The sequence below is a fragment of the Eleginops maclovinus genome, chromosome 11 (assembly GCF_036324505.1).
Source record: "Eleginops maclovinus isolate JMC-PN-2008 ecotype Puerto Natales chromosome 11, JC_Emac_rtc_rv5, whole genome shotgun sequence".
Lineage (NCBI taxonomy): Eukaryota > Metazoa > Chordata > Actinopteri > Perciformes > Eleginopidae > Eleginops > Eleginops maclovinus.
Window position 1 is genome coordinate 5315948 of NC_086359.1, and position 21737 is coordinate 5337684.

Sequence of the window (21737 nt, forward strand, 5' to 3'; positions counted from 1 at the left end):
TCAAACAAGGTAATGATAAGTGTGCATTACTGCATCCCCGAGCGCCTCAGCCTCCACCCCTATGCTGCAGTCCGACTCATAGTATACTAGTGTTGTCTGCCGGCGCTTGCTGACATTAACAAGATATGCCTTTCAAATATCATGGCCTTTGGGACTGGGTCATAGATACTATTTATAGAAGGTCAAGACTTCCTGATAGTTGGGCTTGCTAGAGTGATAACTGGAAATAGAGCGGGTTTACTAGCTCTGCTGCAGCTGCTTTTGTGTCTGTTATTGCTCTGGGCTCTTGAACAGATGTGATCTACATAGAACTGGAATGCTGGTTGATAAAAACTTACAGTGCTTTTAAAGTGATACTGCAGTTTCTATACTGCAGTTCAGGTTTCAAGGCTGCTGAGGGAACCACGTCCCGTAAGGGCCATCAGGAACAAAGAGTGTCATCATGCTACACAATATGATAATTAGCTGACAGTGCTTTTGCATTTTAGTTGCAAGAAAATACATTTAATCTAATATTTATCATTACCATCTGCTGGCCAAGGAACCCCTGCCAACTATGTGGAGAAAAACAAGTTATCCAGTGTAGCTGCCAGATATTATCACTGCACGTATTCTTTCTACTAAATCAGACAATGCGTCAAACCGGCGGGCAGGGATTTAATAACATATTGAAAAATACAACCGGGAAAAGATAACATTCGGATTTTAGGTTATGTATTATTTCAATCATTAGGTTATTTGAGGTGATCAGTATGTCACAATAACCCTTTATGTAACAAGCATGGCAGAGAACAAAAACATTCCTAATAGGAAGACATAGATTGTTCATACTGCTTTGATCAGGTTGACTCTGGAATGATGTCAGTTATTGGATATGACCAGAGAAAGCTGAAAAGTACCCACCCTATTTTAAAATAAATGTTTTAAAAGATGTACCGTAAACATCATCCTCCAAAATGTCATGTAGCTAATCCCAGATGGTCCACTTGTGTTACATAATTACAGTTACAACATCCATCCTCCAGCTATGCCCCACCTATCCCCTAATATATACACTTGGCTCCACCCTCTGCTTAATATTCATAGTGGTGGCTTTAAAATGCCGAACCCGAGCCGGTGCTGTGGGCGCCTCTCTGCTGTGTGTCTGGGCCTGCTGCTGTGTGCCTGCTGTCTCACTGTTTACATTCTGCCAGAGTCAAGAGCCCTGAGCTACTGCAACTCGTGCCACCATGTCTAAACCCTTATCTGATCATGATAGAAGGAAACAGATTTCAGTGCGAGGCCTCGCCGGCACTGAAAACATTTCGGCATTGAAGACAGATTTCAACAGACATCTCCACTTTACGCTGGTCAAGGACAGAAATGTGGCTACCAGAAGGGATTACTACTTTGCTCTCGCCCACACTGTGCGGGAGCACCTGATTGGCAGGTGGATCAGAACCCAGCAGCACTACTATGAGAAAGATCCCAAAGTAAGTCATAAAGATAAATAAAATGCTCCGAATAAATACATTTAATTATTGACTCGTGGGCTTAAACCTGAAGAAAAGGGGTTATTCTTTTGATGGCAACAATGGCATACACTTGTATTTGTGAAAGATACTGGCAATATTATTCAATCTGAGAACTGGTTCACCTTCAGGACATTTATGGAAAGGCTGTTGCATTGTGAGCCACTGCCTTCCCTCAGTGGTCTTCGTCTTCATTAGCATTCTGTGCCATAACCTGAATCTTATATATTGTACATCTCATACAATAACTTTCACACATTTTAAACAAAAAGGCCATGAATAGTTCCCAAAAGGTATTTATATTCTTCCGACTGTACCTTGAGCAGTTCTGCAGCCTGATGTCAGTGTAAGGTCATGACATTTAAACTTCATCGGGGCTTCTTAGCACTCTGTTGGTATGCTGCCGTTCTTATAGTGTGTTGAAACATTAAACCCCTCCATGACCTTCTGTTGCTGTCCTCTCTGACCGTAAAGCACATAGTCCTGTGTCATATGAGCACACGCCTCTGAGGGCATCGAAATAATCAGAGCAGCTAGATCTCCCCAACTGCAGTGTTGTTTGCTGTACAGAAAGAAGTACAATAGGAGGCTGCAAACAACAACACCATTTCCCCTGGAAAGAACACAGCAAACTGCGTGTAATGGCAGTAGACACAGAAGCAGAGTTAAATTTGCATTTACTTAGCAGGAAAAAGAAGATGTTCGCCAGTAAATAAAGAGATAGATTTTCTTTTTAACACAGGAAGGATAATTCCCTTTCTGTGTTTATCCTAACAGAGTGCATTTTCCTCCCACATTAAGCTAGGTTTGTGAAGCTGTTAAATGTTGGTGGGGTGAAACCTCCAACTCAAAAACCATCTCATCTGCTAACTGCATCGCCTTGTTCTAACGCTCTAGACTCAAAGGGCAAAGGTGAATCTGCCTTAAAAGGTTTAAATATTAGCCTTACGGAGTGAGGAACTCCAAGCCCAGACTAGAGTGTTGTGCTACATATTAGATAACGTACACAAATATTCACATTTCACATCACGATTATGCATTATTAGGAGGGAAACACACAAGCTAATCAGCATAATGAGATGTAACAAGGATTGAAGTCCGACAACATTTGGAACGATCATTTATAATTCAAGACATAGCTTCTCTGTGATGCTGTTCTGTCTGTTATATGCATTATTTTTTAACACATATATCAATACTCTAGAGTAGAAACTCCACAATGAAAGGGTATCAGGCTCAAGCTGACCTTTACAGCGACCTCTACAGGAGCTATTTTTTGCACGGGGCAACATGTTGGTGTTCTGTTACACCAAAAGCAATCTGTCCACCCTTCCCTTCTCCTCCTCAACCGGGTCTCCCCCCCCCCCCCCCCCACCACCACCATGTGAGAGGAGGAAAGAAAAACAACTAAATGGCAAAGGCTAAACACAGGCTCAGGTGGCACATTTCTATGCACTCCCAACCCCGAAGCGGGATAAATTAAATAAGGTTTCAATGACAGTCTGGGTTGGATGTTTTTGTGACATTTGGCATATAATTGCACAGATTTATTCCAATCATTGGGGGGATCTTTCTGTAACCATTATCACACAATGAGATTACAACTCATCCGTTGGTCCTCAGACATTTTCTGGCTGTTTTTTCTTGGACTGTGTGTGTGTGTAAGAAAGCTAAAATGATACAGAAATGTAATATAATGTTGAATATTGCATATCCTGGAAGCAAGGGCGATGTATTGCATAGATATTTCAATCTAACGTCACAGTATGAAAGAATCAGCAACATATGCATAAAATCAGATTGAGAAAAATGTACTTTTATGTATAAACAGAAGTGCTATTTGCATTTCTCCTTGTAACATTCAGAATCAACCACACATTGACAGTGTTTTTGGGGAATCGATCACAAAATATAACGCAATTATCCAGTGAATCAATATTTTATCACACCTGTAGTTCATGCAGTATGCAGTTGATTATTTCCCCCTTTCTTTTCAAACTGTAGCGTCTTTACTACATCTCCCTCGAGTTCTACATGGGCCGCACCCTCCAGAACACCATGGTGAACCTCGCACTGGAGAACGCCTGTGATGAGGCCATGTACCAGGTGAGAAAAACACATTTCATTCATTCCAACTTTAAAATGTCGATTTTCTATATTAGTAGGAGGGGGAACATCTCAAAACGATAGTTACAGTAGGCCGTGTTGTGTGCTGTTGTCGTCTGCAGTTGGGTCTGGACATGGAGGAGCTCGAAGACATGGAGGAAGATGCAGGTTTGGGTAATGGTGGCCTGGGACGCCTTGCTGGTGAGCATCTTTTCACCTGTCATATTTGATCAACTCAAGAGATCTTTTATTCTTGTTGACTGACTTAAATAATGCATCATTTTATATAAGAGCTTGTCAAATGTTGATTTGCTTTTTTCCCCACCTCTTTCGCTGACTCTGGGTTTCAGCCTGTTTCCTGGACTCCATGGCTTCACTGGGTCTGGCTGGCTATGGTTATGGTATTCGCTATGAATTCGGCATCTTCAATCAAAAAATCGTTAATGGCTGGCAGGTTAGAAACGAGAGAACTGATGTAGAACTTTCTTTTTTTCCAGTGTGCATGAATAGCTTCCCTTTTTTTTCCTTCTCAAATCACCTGCTAGATGATCATTATCATGTCCTCGTGTTCATCATCATTTTCTATGTCTGGCTCAGCTCAAAAGCCACTAATGAGTGTTTTTTTCCCCTAAAGATAAATGTATGTCATTATCCAGGTTGAGGAGGCTGATGATTGGCTGCGCTATGGCAACCCCTGGGAGAAAGCACGTCCTGAGTACATGCGTCCAGTGCAGTTCTACGGCAGGACCGAGCACACCCCTGATGGTGTCAAATGGGTCGACACTCAGGTGAAAATATGAATAAAAATAAATGATACGACTAGGAAGAGATGCAATCTGAGATGATAGATAATGATGTCTGTTCCTGGTGTGAATTGGCAGACAGTGCTGGCTTTGCCATATGACACCCCTGTCCCTGGCTACAGAAACAACTATGTGAACACCATGAGGCTGTGGTCTGCAAAGGCACCTTGCGATTTTAACCTTAAAGACTGTAAGTGAATGGCAAAGATCAATCATTTGCCATCAGTTGTCAACTTTAATTGAATGTATGCATTTCCCCCCCTCACAGTCAATGTTGGTGGCTACATTCAGGCTGTTTTGGACAGAAACCTGGCTGAGAACATCTCCCGTGTGCTGTATCCCAACGACAACGTAAGAAATAAATTACTTTTTGATCCTCCGGTACTGCACTCACACTGTAGGAAGGTCATGCAAATGTAAACCTGGATTAGGTAACACAAATAAAGTAGAACAGTTTAACATTATAGCAGCTTTTGGACAGTATGGCTCCTGTGTGACTTAAGGGGCTTATCCTAACTTGGATGGATTTCCATAATTTGGACCCAAACTATTGTCCTTTGTCTGCAGCTGGAGCCACTGAGCTCTATCAGCGTCCTCTCAAGTCGTCCTTCATAGCTGACATAAGAATTGCCGACCATGAGCTTAGTTCCCTGAAGGCTAAAGATGGAAGATTTGAGAAATAACCATCTGGATCAAGATATAATACAAGTCATTTCTGGTAGTTTATGTCCGTGCAAGTGAGAGCAAATCTCCGTTCAAAATATTCCAGCCTTTTTTTAAATTCAGTTAGAACAGTATCACTGCTACTGGCATTAATAATGTGTATTACTCATAACAATATAAAAGCATTGGAACAATTATTGACTAACCAAGAAGTCCATCAACTGGACAAGTATTGCATTTAAATAGTAACAAAATGATGCTTTTAAATAACCAAACACTCATGTGATGTCTTCAAATCATGAAACTGAGAACATCCAAACAAGGAAAAATGAATGAATGAATTTGAATGATGATGATGATGATGATGATGATGATGATGATGATGATGATGATGATGATGATGATGGTGTTCTCTTATTAAGTCTGACGTTTGTGCTGAAATGCAAGGCTTGAAATAACAAAAAAAGCATCATCATCATTTAAAATAGTATGAAAGCTTCTAAGTTATGTTTTATATCATTGAAATCAATACAGCAGGGTGGCAAATAAACAAGGTTTAAAAAGTAAAACCAACAAATGGCATCCCCCCCCCCCCCCCACATGTGAACACAGGTAATACATCACAGCTCATACCCTTTCTTCTCGGTTTGCTGGTCGTGCTCTTGTCCTCGTTTTCATGCGCTGTCAGGTTGGGTAGACGTTAACTCTGCCGAAGTTATCCTCAGAGGAGGTGCTTGAGATCCTCAAAGTCTTATCTTGACGTGTTCCCTTCTGTAGGCCTGCTAACATCTCTGCCGAATTTGAGCAAACATCGGTAGTTACAGAAGCGTTTTGTCCTGCGAGCAACAGATATGCATTTATTCCTGGAGAACCACATCACAGTAAATCTGTTTATGTGTTCCAGAGGTTTGGTTCCAGCTGTTCAATCTTAAACATGTCTTCAACAAGCAGGCCTGCAACTCTATACTGTTAAAGATAATCCGCATTGGTCAGGGTAACAGTTGCTATCTTCTCTACGACAATACTCAACTTGTGCCAACGACAACCAAAGTGACGCCAACAGTAAGCAACTTGGCAAACAGCCAATCAAATTGCAGAGGGGCAACAGGTGTGCCACGGCAAGGTTTTGGGCATGCGCATTGTTTTTTTTGTTCACACTGGTATCTAAACATAAATGCATAACGAGTCAAGACAATTTTTCAAACTATGCTTTACTACAGCCAACTATATCCAACCAACAACCTTACTTTGCGATTTTATGTCATAAATTCATTTACCACTCAATAGACTCATTTTCTGTTGCCAGTAGGTGGGGCAAATGTTGCATTTCTATCTAAAATCACGATTGAAACAAAAAAAAAATAGCCATAAGCACATTAGTGTTCACTTGTACTTTTTTTGTGGCTAAGCAAATGTAAAATTAGGCTGTATTGGTTCAAATCTTCGCAATGAATTCAGTTTGCATAATTACCTGAAATAATTGTTTCAGTAAACATGAACACATAACAGAGTTGTCCCAATTCACTTGAGTTAACATGATGATTATATGCTATTTGTAATAGAGCTGATGCAGTGCTAACACTTTCAGGTATGGGTTATTATTTCATTAAGAGGATTGATTCCAGATTTCTATGCATGAACACCAGACACAACATTTGTCTCATGTTTAATGAGAACAAAACCTATAATTATTTTCCTGCAGATCAGAAACAGACAAATGTGTGTCTTTGTCCTCAGTTCTTTGAAGGCAAGGAGCTCCGTCTGAAGCAGGAATACTTTGTGGTGTCTGCCACCCTGCAAGACATCATCCGTCGTTTCAAGGTCTCTAAGTTTGGCTCCAGGGAGATTGTTCGCACAGACTTCAGCAAACTGCCTGACAAGGTGAGGCATAAAATTCAACAAAATAGTTTCTGTCAAAAATAAAAGGAATGCTCTGCTCTTTTATTAAATTGCCTCTGTCAGTGCATTGAACAGGTTGTATGTAGGTTACACTGTATCTTATGAGAATAGATGAAATAAACAGTATCTACAAAGCACTTTATGGAATATTCTAATTATGGATTGTCTTTTAATATTGTGTTTAGGTTGCCATCCAGCTGAATGACACCCACCCAGCCATGGCTATTCCTGAGCTGATGAGGGTCCTGGTTGATGAGGAGAAACTTAATTGGGACCAGGTGTGGAAGAGTAACACTGGTGTGACAGCAGAACTGAATTTTCCATAACTTTATGTTTCAAATTGAGACGTTATGTTAGTGTTTAACCCATTATTGTCTCGCTTATGCCCCAGTGCTTTTGATTCATATTCCAGGGATGTTAATTTACCAGCATCATCGTAATGGTTTGCATAGTAAGATGTTCATGTATTCCCTCTTGCTGGTGTTCAGGCCTGGGATGTCTGTGTGCGCACCTGTGCCTACACCAATCACACGGTCCTTCCGGAGGCTCTGGAGCGCTGGCCAGTCGACCTGTTTCACAGGCTGCTGCCTCGTCATCTGGAGATTGTCTATGAGATCAACCGTCGCCACCTGGAGGTCAGTACTCCACATTGCAACATGTCATAATGTTTAATACTAATGCATACAGTCTGTACAGTGTGTATTTATGGCAGCAGGGGAAGCACACACTGTGAATGCTCTCTGTGGTTCGTTAATGAATCACTGCAGCAGGATATCAGTACTTTCATCTGTGTTGTTGAGCACAAGATAGATACAAAGCTTGGTGCAATCAATGAATAAGGGTGAGTGTTAAAATGTAGACTTGGACCTTTATAGTTCAAAAACATTATAAAATCCAAAACGTATAAGACTAGGAAAGATAAGAATTAAGATGATAGATGTCTTGTTGTAAATACAATGGAAAGACAGAAAAAGATATTCAAATGCACGAAGTGGCTTCACAGATTAGCATGAGGAAACTACATCCTGTATGTCAAATAAAGGTTTTGTATTTGCTTTTAATTTCATCGTCTTTCAGAATTAGCCCACGCTGAATGGAAGGAGGAACATTTCTGACATTAAGTGGTGGCCAGGTTTTACGAGCTGTAGCTCAACCATATAATTCACACTCCGGAGTTTCCTTTTCTTTCATACTGATGGAAGTGCTGTGTTTCTGCTTATATGTTGACCTTTATGTCTATAAATATATGCTTGTACTAATTGCATGGTCTGATCGACAAAAAAGTTCACTTTGACTTTGATATAAGGATAGAAATGTACAATTCAGCCAGCAAAACGTTTTGTCTCACATTTTTCTTCGACTTTGCAGAAAGTTGCAAAGATCTTTCCTGGTGATCACGATCGTTTGCGCCGCATGTCCCTCATTGAGGAAGGTGGACAGAAGAGGATCAACATGGCCCATATGAGCATTGTTGGTTCCCATGCTGTCAACGGAGTGGCCCAGATACATTCTGACATCCTCAAAGCTACTCTGTAAGTCCCTAGAACCCTGCTCGTAGGCCTGAATCACCACAAGTCATATATGTTGTAGCATGCATGGGTGGCTGCATCATCGGCATGTTCTGATATGCGTGATGCTTCGCTCTCCATGCAGTTTCAAGGACTTCTATGAGATGGAGCCAGACAAGTTCCAAAACAAGACAAACGGCATCACTCCTCGCCGCTGGCTGGTCATGTGCAACCCGGGGCTGGCTGAGGTCATCGCCGAGGTCAGCTGTGTTTACAACATGCACACTTCACACAAATAGCATTGTAGATATTTTCCCTTTTTAAAATGGTTTGCCCTTTATTTTTGTAAACAGAGAATTGGTGAGGACTTCATCCGTGACCTTGACCAGCTGCAGGGCCTCCGCGCTTTTGTGAATGATGACACTTTCATTCGTGATGTCGCCAAAGTGAAGCAGGTGAAGTATTATTTTATCTCCAATTTACAGTGTCAGATTGAAGATGCTTGTGAATAAACAAATCAGGCTTTATTATTTCTGCCAACACCACAATGGATTTCAATGTTTATACTGAACACATTTAGGCATCTCTGTGATCCAGAATGTGTGTCTTTACACAACACATACAAATAACCACACGTTTAACTTGTTGTCCTATATGTGATTACATGTTTCGATAAAGTAGGAAAACAAGTTGAAGTTCGCTGTGCACTTGGAAGAGCACTACAAGGTGAAGATCAACCCCAACTCTATGTTCGACATCCAAGTCAAGAGAATCCATGAATACAAGAGACAGCTGCTCAACTGTCTGCACATCATCACCTACTATAACCGTAAGTGCAAGTTCATGAATCTTCTTTCCCAAATGTTTTTATCCAAACATATTTCACTACTGCTATCTCTTCGTGTCTCCATCAGGCATCAAGAAGGAGCCTAACAAGCAGTGGACCCCAAGAACGGTCATGATTGGAGGAAAGGTTTGTGGTTTACGTCATGCAACTGAGCTTCCAAAACAAACTCACCCTCACAAGTGAATTAATCTAATGCTCTTCTGTGCAGGCTGCCCCTGGATACCACACCGCCAAGATGATTATCCGTCTAATCACAGCCATCGGTGAGGTGGTCAACAATGACCCTGTGGTCGGAGACCGTCTTAAAGTCATCTTTTTGGAAAACTACAGAGTCACATTGGCAGAGAGAGGTAACTATCAAAGCACTTCTCTTTTAATCTGTTCTCTTTAAATCAGGTAAAAACCCCAAATGCTTACCAATACCCTGAAACATCAACCCTGTACTTCTGTCATATTTCAGCCATCCCTGCAGCTGACCTGTCAGAGCAGATCTCCACAGCTGGCACCGAGGCGTCTGGCACTGGCAACATGAAGTTCATGTTGAACGGTGCACTCACCATTGGTACAATGGACGGAGCCAACGTTGAGATGGCTGAGGAGGCCGGCGAGGACAACTTCTTCATCTTCGGCATGAGGGTGGATGACGTTGATGCACTTGAGAAGAAAGGGTAAATATTCAGTAACATTTGTGACCTCAAACACAATTTTGTCAATGTCATTGTACCTCCTAATCAGAGCTGTTTGTCCCCAAATGTGTTTTTCAAAGGTTTAATTTTACCATGACATAATCCCACAGGGGAACATGAAAAGGAACAAAGGCAGGAAAATGCTGAACCTTTATTTGTGTGTTGTTGCATAATAAGAACACAGTAATCCATGTGGTGAATTATCTACAAGAAATTCCAACTCTGGAGATCTGTTTGATATCAATGCAAGCAGCTCTTTGCACTCTGAGAATCCCAGCAGCAGTGCAGTCCTCACACAGGCTTTGGTAATGATCACTTTCACCACACAATGTCTTTTTCCACCCATGCTAGGATGTTCCATGCTGAAAGGTCTGGCCTTGGGGAATCTACTAATATCTCTCCACTGCACCTTAATTAATGAGGCAGTTCCTAAAGCAACAAGCCTGAGCTTCTGTTTATTTCCAATCCCACTTAGATATGAAGCTTTGGAGTACTACAACCGCCTGCCTGAGCTGAAACAGGCTATTGACCAGATTGCTGGAGGCTTCTTCAGCCCAAAGCAGCATGACCTGTTTAAAGAAATTGTCAACATGCTGATGTATCATGACAGGTAAAGACACATCTTACATTGCTAGCCTGAGGCACACACATGCGCACACAAATATGAACGAGTACAAACTTGCACATAAAAAGCATAGAGAAAACTCATAGCCTTTAACATGCATGCAATAATACACATCATAAACATTCGTATTGTATTACATTCATTGTTTTTTTTCATTGAATTCAGATTCAAGGTCTTCGCCGACTATGAAGATTACATGAAATGCCAGGAAAAAGTCAATGCTCTTTACAAGGTATGTTCATTAAAAATCCCGAAACCCCCTTGGTCCAAAAAAGCCTTCCATGCATTTATATTAGGACTTTAATTAGTCTGGGTATATGAGTATAACCACTAATGGAAGGTCAGTGCTCAGAGCTACTAAACCTTCTAATTACTGATCTTATTACCAGGATTGCTCAAATTATCAATCATTTTTTTATCTTTACATCAGAACCCCAAGGAATGGACCAAGATGGTGATCCAAAACATTGCCGGATGTGGCAAGTTCTCCAGTGATCGCACCATTACCCAGTACGCCCGTGAGATCTGGGGCATGGAGCCCACGCTTGAGTCACTCCCCGCCCCCGACGACAAACAATAAACTGTCCACATGACGCCACAACAGCCCGACGTTCCCCACTTGTATCACAACCACACGCATTAAGAGTCAGCCTGTCAGATACTGTGCGTCCGGTAAAAGCCAGCACAAACCTGCCTCTGAGAGGGATTAGCATCAAATGCTTCCTGCGTTACTACGATGTATGTCACACAACTCTTTGACTAAGTTTACATTCTTCATGCATGCAGATCCACCATATTCAGGTTGCATTGGTTAAAAGATCTTCCTGGTAGGCTTTTGTGAAGTCATCCGTGATATTTTTTGTGTTGGAAAATATGAACTCTTATACTCAGACCCATTCTGAATAAAATACATCTTAAAATACCAAGACAGCCTGCGTGAATTCTTGTAGCATTTTGCCGTTCTATTTTAGGGATAGCCTTTAAGGAAAAGCCAGCTATTTCCAGGAAATTGTAAACTGAAGAATAAACGTGCAGATTATTATTGTGCAAAAATTGTATTTCAAAGCATATTACATGAGCGATGGCCAATTTAAATATAGCCTAAGAACCGATTGGAATTATTTTGAAAGCCAATAACACAGTGGGCAACACATCATCGTAATTAGTGAATATTAAAAAATATATATCCTGAAAGCAAGTGAAATATGCATTTAATTAAACATGGAAATATTGTATTTTGAGGTCAAATTTTGAATTAAATTAAATTTGTACAATTCAAGAAGCAGATCAATCTGTGGTCCAATCAGTGGAAAGTGTTGTGTAAATGCAATTTTCATTCGATAACTCTATCCTCAGATACAGATTTCGGGTTCACATTGGCCTTTTAAAAAGGCTCCAAGCATTTTCATTATCTGTATGAAAAGATACAGACTATGACTAAATGTTATCTTTTATTACCTGGCAGCCCAAAACACAGACATAAACCTTGGGAAGATCTAGTACCAACTGGCTTATCTAAGGCATATATATTATGGAACAAGTGGAGCAAAGTTAAGAGATGCAACACAAACAATGACAAAAGATAAGCTTATTTGATAAAGCCGTGGACCCACAGTCCCTCGATGACCACAGCAGCACCAGATCCTGCTCAGCAGCAGACAGGACTTCACCACTGTGGCAGTGAGGGCAACATGTTTTTGAAACCCCTTTTTGGAGGAGCTGTTGCTACCAAGGGAACAGCTGAAGGGAATAAGCAAAACTGAAGGATGGTGAGACACACATGGTACTCTGTCCCGTTTATTCAGCTGTGCACCTCGTGACCTGAATCAGTTCTTCAATGGTTCCTTTCCTGGGATCAATAAAGTACCTCTTATCTTATCTTAATGGCTTATTGTCCACACACACACACACACACACACACACACACACACACACACACACACACACACACACACACACACACACACACACACACACACACACACACACACACACACACACACACACACACACACACACACACACACACACACACACACACACACACACACACACACACACACACACACACACACACACACACACAGCAGAGGCGTCACTTGTATACGTTTTGAACACAGATAAAAAGATGTCTTGTTATTTATCTGACTTTTGGATCTGCCAAAATCCTTTCTGCATTTCTCTTAGAGGTGAAAAGGTCAGAGTTTTGTGTGTTCACCTCCTTTTGTTTGTAACCCACTAACCCTCACCCCACAAAGCAAGTGAACGTATACAATGTCTGCGCTGTCCCCAACCTGTTTGCAGTGTTTAACTCAGGGGTAACTAGTGTAATAAATTGTAAGATAACTCCTCATGAATCTGTCTCTGGGTTTAACAGATTTAAAGTTCAAACCTGCATTAAACATTTAACCAGCATGGATAACTGAGGATGAACAAGGAGAAGAAGATAAAGCCTTTAATTGTTTCATTGTTCTTCTCGACTCTGGAAGTGAGTCCTTGAATGACTCTCCTGCAGCATCCAGTCCTTATGTAGCTGAAATGTCATGCTTATACATCATCATTTCAAATGTAATGTTAACAAATATTCAGTACCCTTACATCTTTCTCACAAGCAGCTAAGGGCTCAGGTTCAGGGTCTCATGTGGAAGAGAGATTTAGGTGACAGGCACTTCTTTGCAAATTTTAAATGGGGAATATGTGGGTGCAGTTGTGGGTGAAATACAAGTATCAGCATTTCTGACAACAACATTAATTAATAACAATTATACCTTAAGGCAGGCTAATGCTAACTAAGATGAACAAGGTAACCCTGCAAAACATCAGCTGATAGCAGCATCAAAAGGCCACTGTGTATTTATTTCCAATAACTTTGGCATTGCTCTCAGCCTCCACTGTAGCATGATTTAGTGCTGACTCAAAAGTCATACAATTGTACAAGGAAACAACATTGTTTAGACAAGGCTCCTCCTTAAATCTTCCCCTTTGTTAACACAAGTTGTTAACTTTTCTCTACATTTAAACCAATTCATCACAGCGGACCGTGTGAAGCAATTTCTTGCTTGTAACACATGTTCCCCTGGCCAGATTATACTCTACGTTCTCTAGTCTTTCGTTACTCATTAAAACCCAGTACAGATATCAGCTTGTCACAGAGGACTGCGCTGGTCCTGTTCTTCTTTGTAAAACAATAAAACTGGTGTCACATATTTAACGCTGATTTAAAACCTGTCGTTCGGTCCAAACTCTTCACTTTCTACTGTTTCTCTGTTTTTTAGTTTTTGCTACAATTGCTTTTCTAAATTGGTCCAAATACCCGTACTTTCAGGGCTAAAACAAAACTTCACAAAGAAGTTGGAATTCAAAAGTGCAAAATCTTTGTCCTTCAGAGTCTGGCAGCTGAAAAAACTGAAAAAAAATGTTGTTTTACTTTTGTGCACCTGCAGCTTCATTCAGTCTGACATCTCATGCTGATCATTACACAAGCACACATTCCTGCAAAAAAACTAATCACCAGGCGACAGAAACAGGCAGAAAGGTCTCAGACATTGTCGAAGCAACTTAAAATCAGCTGCTGTCTAGAGAAAGTTATGAGTCAGGTAAACGTACAGTAACACAGTATTTATATTAAAGATCTTTTAATACTTGAAGGTATGACGCTCTCCTCCAAAGAGAGCAGCATCAGTTAAATCAGGTCCAGCTTTTTAAAGGTTTTACAAGACAGCTTGTACCAATACTCTCCCAGGGTAAATTGCTTCCTCCACCGCTATCTTCCTGTAGTTACATTAACACTTCTTAACATACGCAGGTATTTACATATTTATATAAAATTTATTAACCAGGTAAAAGTCTCATTGAGATTAAAATATCTTTTTCAGGACCGACCTGGCTAAGAAAGCAGCATGAACAATGTTCCACACCTCAACACAAACTCAACAGGCAGACGAATACAACTGTCGTAAAACACAAATGAAATGGTAAAATAGCCAGTCAGTATGCAAATAAAAGAAACTGTTAAAAGCATAAAACTGGCACAATTTTAAGACTAATTCAGTTAGGGGATATAAGAGCAAACACAACATATGCCACTACCAAGACACAACCCAACAGGCGAGACAGGGAGAACGATTGACAATAGCTATGTTCATACATTCGATCCCACAATTTCCATTACCTCTCTTCTTCCATAGTTCTTTAACTTTTTATTTGAGGACTTGTTTCATAACTCTCAGTCAGCACAACGTGATACTGACCTGGAGTACAACTGTAGCTTATTGAAACATCCTCATCCTCAGTCACTTATTGACTGCAATGGGGTGTTATAACACAGGGTCACAGAGGAGGACACAAGGTCATGGTGTAGAAGTGCAAATGAATAGTTGAATATTGAACAGAATCATTTGCATTTTTTATCAAACACTTACTTTTAGTTTCCCCTTCTCTGTTTATCTGATTGCAGAGTTCTGATTTCCTTTGAACCAGTGAACAAATGATGTTGATTTATAAACAAGTCAACAAGCAAACATTTAAAGAGAATATTAAAGAAACTGAAAAAGAAGTTACTATTGAAACCAAATCAGTTAGGTTGACCTCACATGTGTATGCACACACTCATTGACACAGAGGCACGCTCTATCACCCTGTCATTCTTGTTAGGTAACCAATAGAGGGCAGGGAAAAGGTCTCAGTGCAAAAGGGAAAACAAAACTGAGCATAGTTATGAGCCCACCCTTGGCTGGAGCTCACTTGCACTGAAACCCTTCATGCAGACATTGATCCTGCACAGCAAGGACTCCGCATTCTACCTCAGTGTTCAGTGAACGAGTTGCTAATACCTCAAGAGGTTATATTGCCATTATAATCCGAAGTTCTGAAAAGCCGTTGGAATTTGAGAGCCGCTTACTCATTTAACAGGCTGAACAAACAGCGACCATTTTTACTCCTTCTTGGATTTTTTGGGCTTCGTTTTTAAGGACCTCCTTTGTGGAACACTTTCCAAAAATTCAAATTCAAATTGACAGCATCATTTATGAGTGGATTTAATGAGAGTGCAATTTTCTGTTGGCCAGCAATCATTTTGTAAATATTGACGTTATGAGGAAAGATTATTCAGCAGGTAAGTCTGTTGAATTTCAAAGTATCCAAACATTGAAATAAGTATACAATATACTTGCAACCTATGTTTGCTACGTTCACAGGTGCAAGAACTACTTACTATTTACTTTTATGTTTTCCAAAGGAACCTACCAACAACAGGATCTGGTGTCATTAACATCAAGTTAACTTGCAGTTTGTAGTAAAAAAAAACTATGGGTTTTGGTGACCTCTTGGAGCAAGTAGGGAGCACAGGACGCTTCCAGGTCCTGCATGTGACCCTTCTGTGCATACCTGTGATGTTCATGGCCAGTCACAACCTGCTGCAGAACTTTGTGGCTTTGGTACCCCCTCACTTCTGCAGCGCACACCCAAACCTGTCTCAGTCCCAGATGAGCGCAGAGGAAGCGCTGCTGGTCACGGTGCCGCTGGACAAGACAGGGAGGCCTGAGAGGTGCTTGCGTTACGCGGCTCCACAGTGGCACCTCCTGACCAAAAATGGGAGCTCCAGTTCAGGGATGGAAGGAGACACTACCGGTGGTTTGGATGTTGACCTGCAGGCATGTTCAGATGGATGGACCTATAACATGACTCACATGAAAACCACAATCATATCTGATGTAGGACTACACCTTTTTTTCTCTTTGCACATGTGTATATGTTTTATTGTCCTGTGCCTTAAATGGTGTTCCATATTTGTCAGTGGAATTTGGTGTGTGATCAGCGATCGTTGAAGCAAATGGGACAGACGGTCTACATGGGAGGTGTGCTTTTGGGCTCTGTTGTCTTTGGAGGTCTGTCAGACAGGTAACATTAATCTCATACTGATTTACTTTTAAAGGAGAGTTGGGCTACTTATATGTCAGATATGCAGCAACATCAGTCATGCATACATGACTGATGTTGCTGCATAACTCAGGTACTAAAGTGCTGTGAGACAAATTTAGTTTTCTCAACATTAAAGCATAATTAAATGTTCCACTAGAAACACAAAATGCACAAATGAAGCAGAACATGTGCATGATATTTCCCCTTTAAATATGGTCCCACATAACACAACATGGCTTTTTTTCATGCAGCCTTGCTAACAGTCTGAATTAACTGAGCAAACCCACCTGGCTTCTAGATATGGTCGACGCATCCTCTTGATTATTTCTCACCTGCTGATGGCTGTGTCAGGGACATGTGCTGCTTTCTCCACCGCCTTCCCGCTCTTCTGCCTGTTCCGCTTCGGCTGTGGCATGGCTCTGTCCGGCGTGGTGCTCAACACCTTCTCACTCAGTAAGACAACTAGCCGGATAGGCTACCCTCAGCATCAAACAACTTAAATGGAAGCAGTCAACATGCATGCGGATAAAAGGATAATAATTGTACTCCATTCTTTTAAATATCTCTTTCTTTTATCTTTGATATTAAGTTGTGGAGTGGATCCCTACTCATGTGCGGACAATGGTGGGGACAATGACAGGTTACTGCTACACTGTTGGACAGTTGATACTGGCAGTCATAGCCTACTTCATCCGGGACTGGAGGTGGTTAACCCTGACTGTGTCTTTGCCTTTCTATGTCTTCTTCATCATTGCATGGTAAGATGCCAAGTTTTGACATGCAAATCACAGCAAACCAGAATCACTGAGCACTATTAACAGAACACACATTCCACACAGGTGGTTCCATGAATCTTCCAGATGGTTAGTGATGAGTAATAACCCTGAACAAGCCATCAAGAACCTTAAAAGTGTGGCAAAATTTAATGGACGGAAGGAAGAGGGAGAGAAAATCGACATGAAAGTAAGAGATGTGCTTTGTTTGTGTTATTGCACCATCTACCTGTGTTTATTATTGTGTATTAAACACATTTAAACTGATTCATCTTTGCATAGATGCTGCAGGAATCCATGAAGAAAGAGATGACCTGTTCGCAAGGCACCCACTCTGTCCTGGACCTGTTCCGCACACCTACAATGAGGAACATGACGATCTGCCTCAGTGCTGTCTGGTACATGCTCCTTCTTGTAGAAACCTCAGTTTTTCAGCACCTCATACCATATTGCATTGACACTGTCCATGCTTTCTTTTAAAAACAAACCTAGGTTATCCACGAGCTTCGCTTACTACGGTCTTGCGATGGATCTGCAGAAGTTTGGGGTGGACATCTACTTGATCCAAGTGATCTTCGGAGCCGTCGACATCCCTGCAAAAGTCGTCGTAGTCATATCTATGAGTTATATTGGACGGCGCACATCACAGAGTGCGGCTCTTATCATCGCTGGAGTCACTGTTTTGATCAACCTGCTGATACCTTATGGTATGGTTGAAAACATGTATACAAGTTGAATGTCATACTGCAGAAACAGCACAGTCCTCTGATGAATGTCTCACTCCATGTGCAGATAAACAGACTGCACGCACGTGTCTGGCTGTACTGGGTAAAGGTTGCCTTGCTGCCTCATTCAACTGCTGCTATCTTTACTCTGGGGAACTGTACCCAACAATCATCCGGTAAGTGTTATTTGCAGGTGTCCATTGAGTATTGAGATTTAGAAAAACAATGCTCTAACAATCTCTATGCTTGAAAACAAGTTAGCATTTTCCCACTTTCATTCCCCTTGTCTTGAAGTCCATTTTTTTGGCCGGGGCTTCTGGTTATTGGCCTGAACAAAGGTCTCACCTTATGGGATTTTCATGTTTAGTTCTACAATATAAAATATGCCAATAAACACCCCGCTCGTCACTTGAGGAGCTTGTTACGTCTCAGTAAAGATGGTTGCTAACAAGTGGCTAAGTCTTACTTACAACTTCTACTCAGCTTCTTACACTGTACATAAGTCCGCCTTTCTCTTAGTGGTGACATTGAAGTCATGCAATTTCTGTTGTAGTTTGTTTATAGCCTTAAGCATTTGTTTTACGAATGGTCATTTAACTAATGTTTAAAAAATAAAAGTAGTGAATGAAAAAAAATCTCTACTTTGATTTCCATTGATCTAATTTTTTAGCAATAATCCAAAATCAGTTTGAGAAATCCCATTCACTTTTATAGGAAACCAAATCTATGCTGACTTTCTGGTTGTCCTACAAACTTATATCATCCATGCAACACGTTAAGGTCACCAGGCTGCATTAAATAAACCAACGAATAAACAAACATGGGGCATAGTTTGGGATACTTTGTGTTGAAGAAGAAAAGACTAAGAGAAAAAGTAAAAGTCTGCAGTTTAATGAACAGACAGAAGATCAGGCAGATAAATATAAATGGTGTCAAACCAGGTCGGCTTTGACCCAGATGATAGGAGGACTAAACAGTGAAAGCCCTTTAAAACCCACCCACCACTTCAAAACATTTTTACACTATGGATTCAACAAGTTGTGGAAGCTTCTTAGGGTTTTTGGTTTAGTTGTATCCCGGTCTCTCTACTTCCTGATTCCTTGTCATTATCTGCTGTTGAGTTTTGGAGATTTCTTGGCAGAAGTGCTGCTGAATATGTGTCTTCGCTTACTATCTGGAAACTGTATCACCTATAAAATGCATATTCTTTCCTATCAGTTAGTTAGTAACAATAAACCTTGTCCCTATCGCATGCTGTATATAAATGGACTGTTTTTACGTGGTTTATCAGTTAAGAAACACTTGAACGTTGAACTTTCCTATCCATTTTGTACTTTCTTATATACATTTTTCTTCATCACAAGCCCTACGATCCCTGATTTACAGGAAAAGCAAAAGCTTTCATGTGAGAGTTATGGTTGTTCTCTTTCCCTCTCAGTCAGAATGGCATGGGCTGGGTATCCATGATGGCTCGGATAGGAGCCATGGTGGCCCCTATGGTGCTTCTCACGGGCGACTACCTACCTTGGCTCCCAGGTTTGATCTATGGCGGGGCTCCGATCCTCAGTGGAATTGCTGCAATATTTCTTCCAGAAACACTTGGCTCACCCCTCCCCGACACAATACAAGACGTGGAGGACAGGTAAGATCAGGGCGGGCAGGGTCTGTTCCTTTTCTTACATCTCTGCAAAACAAAACATACATTGAGGCATCTTAGACATCAAGACAGAGACAGACAGATTTATCTATATTTTCATTTTCTATTTGACCACAGGGGAACTGGGAGAATCTCCAAAGTGTCACGAAAGGAAGCGATAATCCTGCAAGACACCCAGGCGGATCTCCTAAAGCAGACGGCCTGAGGGCATCTGTAATCTGCTACCCGTGTTTTCCTGACATGTTAATGAACATATCTTGGGTACTGCTTTCCCTCTAGCCTGTTCATTAGTTTGATTTCAATATAGAACCTATTATGTTGTATGACTGCTAGACAGGTGGAGTTGCAATGTTATGTTTGGACGGGTCAATACAGTGAAATGAGTAGCTGCGAACAATAAAACCTGTGTGTTTGTATTATAGGGAGAAGTTAGTCTGGATTTGCATCAATTATGTTTTATATTTTAGATAATGAGCCTTCTACTGGTGCTTTGCTTTTACTGGTATTTATATAACTATATTACTTGCAATCTTGTATTTGAAAACAAATCTATATTTGCATTAAAATCAGCACCTATACATTTAAGTCGTGTGTGTCTTTTCATTCCCTTTGCTCTGTTGAACTGAAATACTTTCAGTATACGTGGGAGACAGAGAATATGCAGCAGCATCCGCAAAAAAAGCACAACTGGTTTGCGTCTGGCATTCATTGCCTGGGCCTTATCTTAAGATATCAATCAATACGTAAACAAGATTTAATCATTATGTTTTACAATCTCACAGAAGCGCATGTTTTAATGGTTTAACTTCATGCTTAAAAACCTTTGGTGTTCCATATTCTAGGTTAAAGTGTCACTCGGTCTTTGAATATTAATCTTTTGAGTCTCGCAGACAGTCTGGGACATGTCTTCAGGACTTTGAATGGACCACATGATCATTGGTTTCCATTTTGACTGTCAATGAATGCATGAGAGCAAATTCAATGGGCTATTTTTATTCCACCTCAAAAAAGACACTGTCAAGTCAATTTGGGTTTTAAATTGCATTCTTACTATGATAATTGCTACGATAAAGACTGCAGACTTTGCAAAATAACAACAATTTGGACTTTTACTTCTACGTTTTGTGCTCTGGTTTTAACACGGCTCTCTCTGAGGACAGACTAAGTCCACAAGTGAGCGTATTTCCATTGTCTCTGCCAAAGAGAAATATCCGTTTAGGTTAAAATACTTGTTTATGGAATATTTATGTAACTTAATAAACAATTTAAAATGCAATGATGTATATTTGGAGAGCATTTAAACCTTTAATATATCAGACCTGTTGGCCACATAGGAATTTGTTGTTTCCTTGAAAAAGTTTTGCTCTGTTGTTTGAACTTTTGTATTCTGTTAGGGGTAGGCCTACATTCATTTTAAAATTCCCTCACTTTTAAAAGATAGATTTGGCCTTGCCATTCATTCACCAGCACTTTCAATGGTAAAAGTTGCTTGAAGTAAATCTGAGTTTGATTCTCTACTATTTTTATTTTTTTTTTTGCACTTTTTGCAAGTCGCTTTGGATAAAAGCGACTTGCAAACGAAATGTAATTAAAAATAATGAAAAGTGGAGGATTTATCCACTGTTGATTGACCTATTTGCAACGGTGGGTGCTTGGATCACAAAGTGCACTCGTTTTTTTTTTTATCAGGTCTGCAGTTCAGTTTGACTGCCAACTCATTCCAAATTAACACCGCTGTAATATACATAACGTGTGTTTATATTTTCTATTCAATAAGGAAATAACATCCAATGCAGAATAAAACTCACCCTTGGAAACGTTGCTCTGTTCGGGTTTGTCGTGTGAGTCTTGATGTTGTGCCTCCATCTAGTGGTGACTCCCTGGTACTGCAGAAGCTAAACTAATCAGATCACCAACACCGTGGCTCTCCATGAAAGAAGGGCGAACATTTAAAGGATAACATAAATCTTCTCTACTTCTTTAATGCTGGAAAATCTTCTTCTTTAAGATCTGTC

General features: G+C 40.6%; 2 protein-coding genes across 2 annotated transcripts; both read left to right on the forward strand.

Annotated features, from left to right (window-relative positions):
• The first annotated feature begins 1130 nt into the window (after window positions 1-1130).
• LOC134872461 (glycogen phosphorylase, muscle form-like) lies at window positions 1131-11570 on the forward strand. Its single transcript, XM_063895779.1, has 20 exons — window positions 1131-1472; window positions 3516-3617; window positions 3740-3818; window positions 3968-4071; window positions 4274-4405; window positions 4499-4610; window positions 4689-4771; window positions 6821-6964; window positions 7168-7260; window positions 7471-7617; window positions 8351-8514; window positions 8636-8750; window positions 8844-8945; window positions 9172-9319; window positions 9405-9463; window positions 9546-9687; window positions 9798-10005; window positions 10499-10633; window positions 10814-10880; window positions 11079-11570. The coding sequence occupies exons 1-20, from the start codon at window positions 1230-1232 to the stop codon at window positions 11226-11228; spliced, it is 2529 nt and encodes an 842-aa protein (XP_063751849.1). The 5' UTR covers window positions 1131-1229; the 3' UTR covers window positions 11229-11570.
• Window positions 11571-15368: 3798 nt separating this feature from the next.
• On the forward strand, window positions 15369-20307 carry slc22a6l (solute carrier family 22 member 6, like). The gene is made up of 11 exons (XM_063896057.1): window positions 15369-15761; window positions 15885-16359; window positions 16443-16546; window positions 16866-17020; window positions 17157-17325; window positions 17407-17530; window positions 17623-17738; window positions 17833-18047; window positions 18133-18241; window positions 19504-19707; window positions 19840-20307. Exons 2-11 carry the CDS (start codon window positions 15955-15957, stop codon window positions 19925-19927), a joined length of 1689 nt encoding a protein of 562 aa, XP_063752127.1. The 5' UTR covers window positions 15369-15761; window positions 15885-15954; the 3' UTR covers window positions 19928-20307.
• The last annotated feature ends 1430 nt before the right edge of the window (window positions 20308-21737 follow it).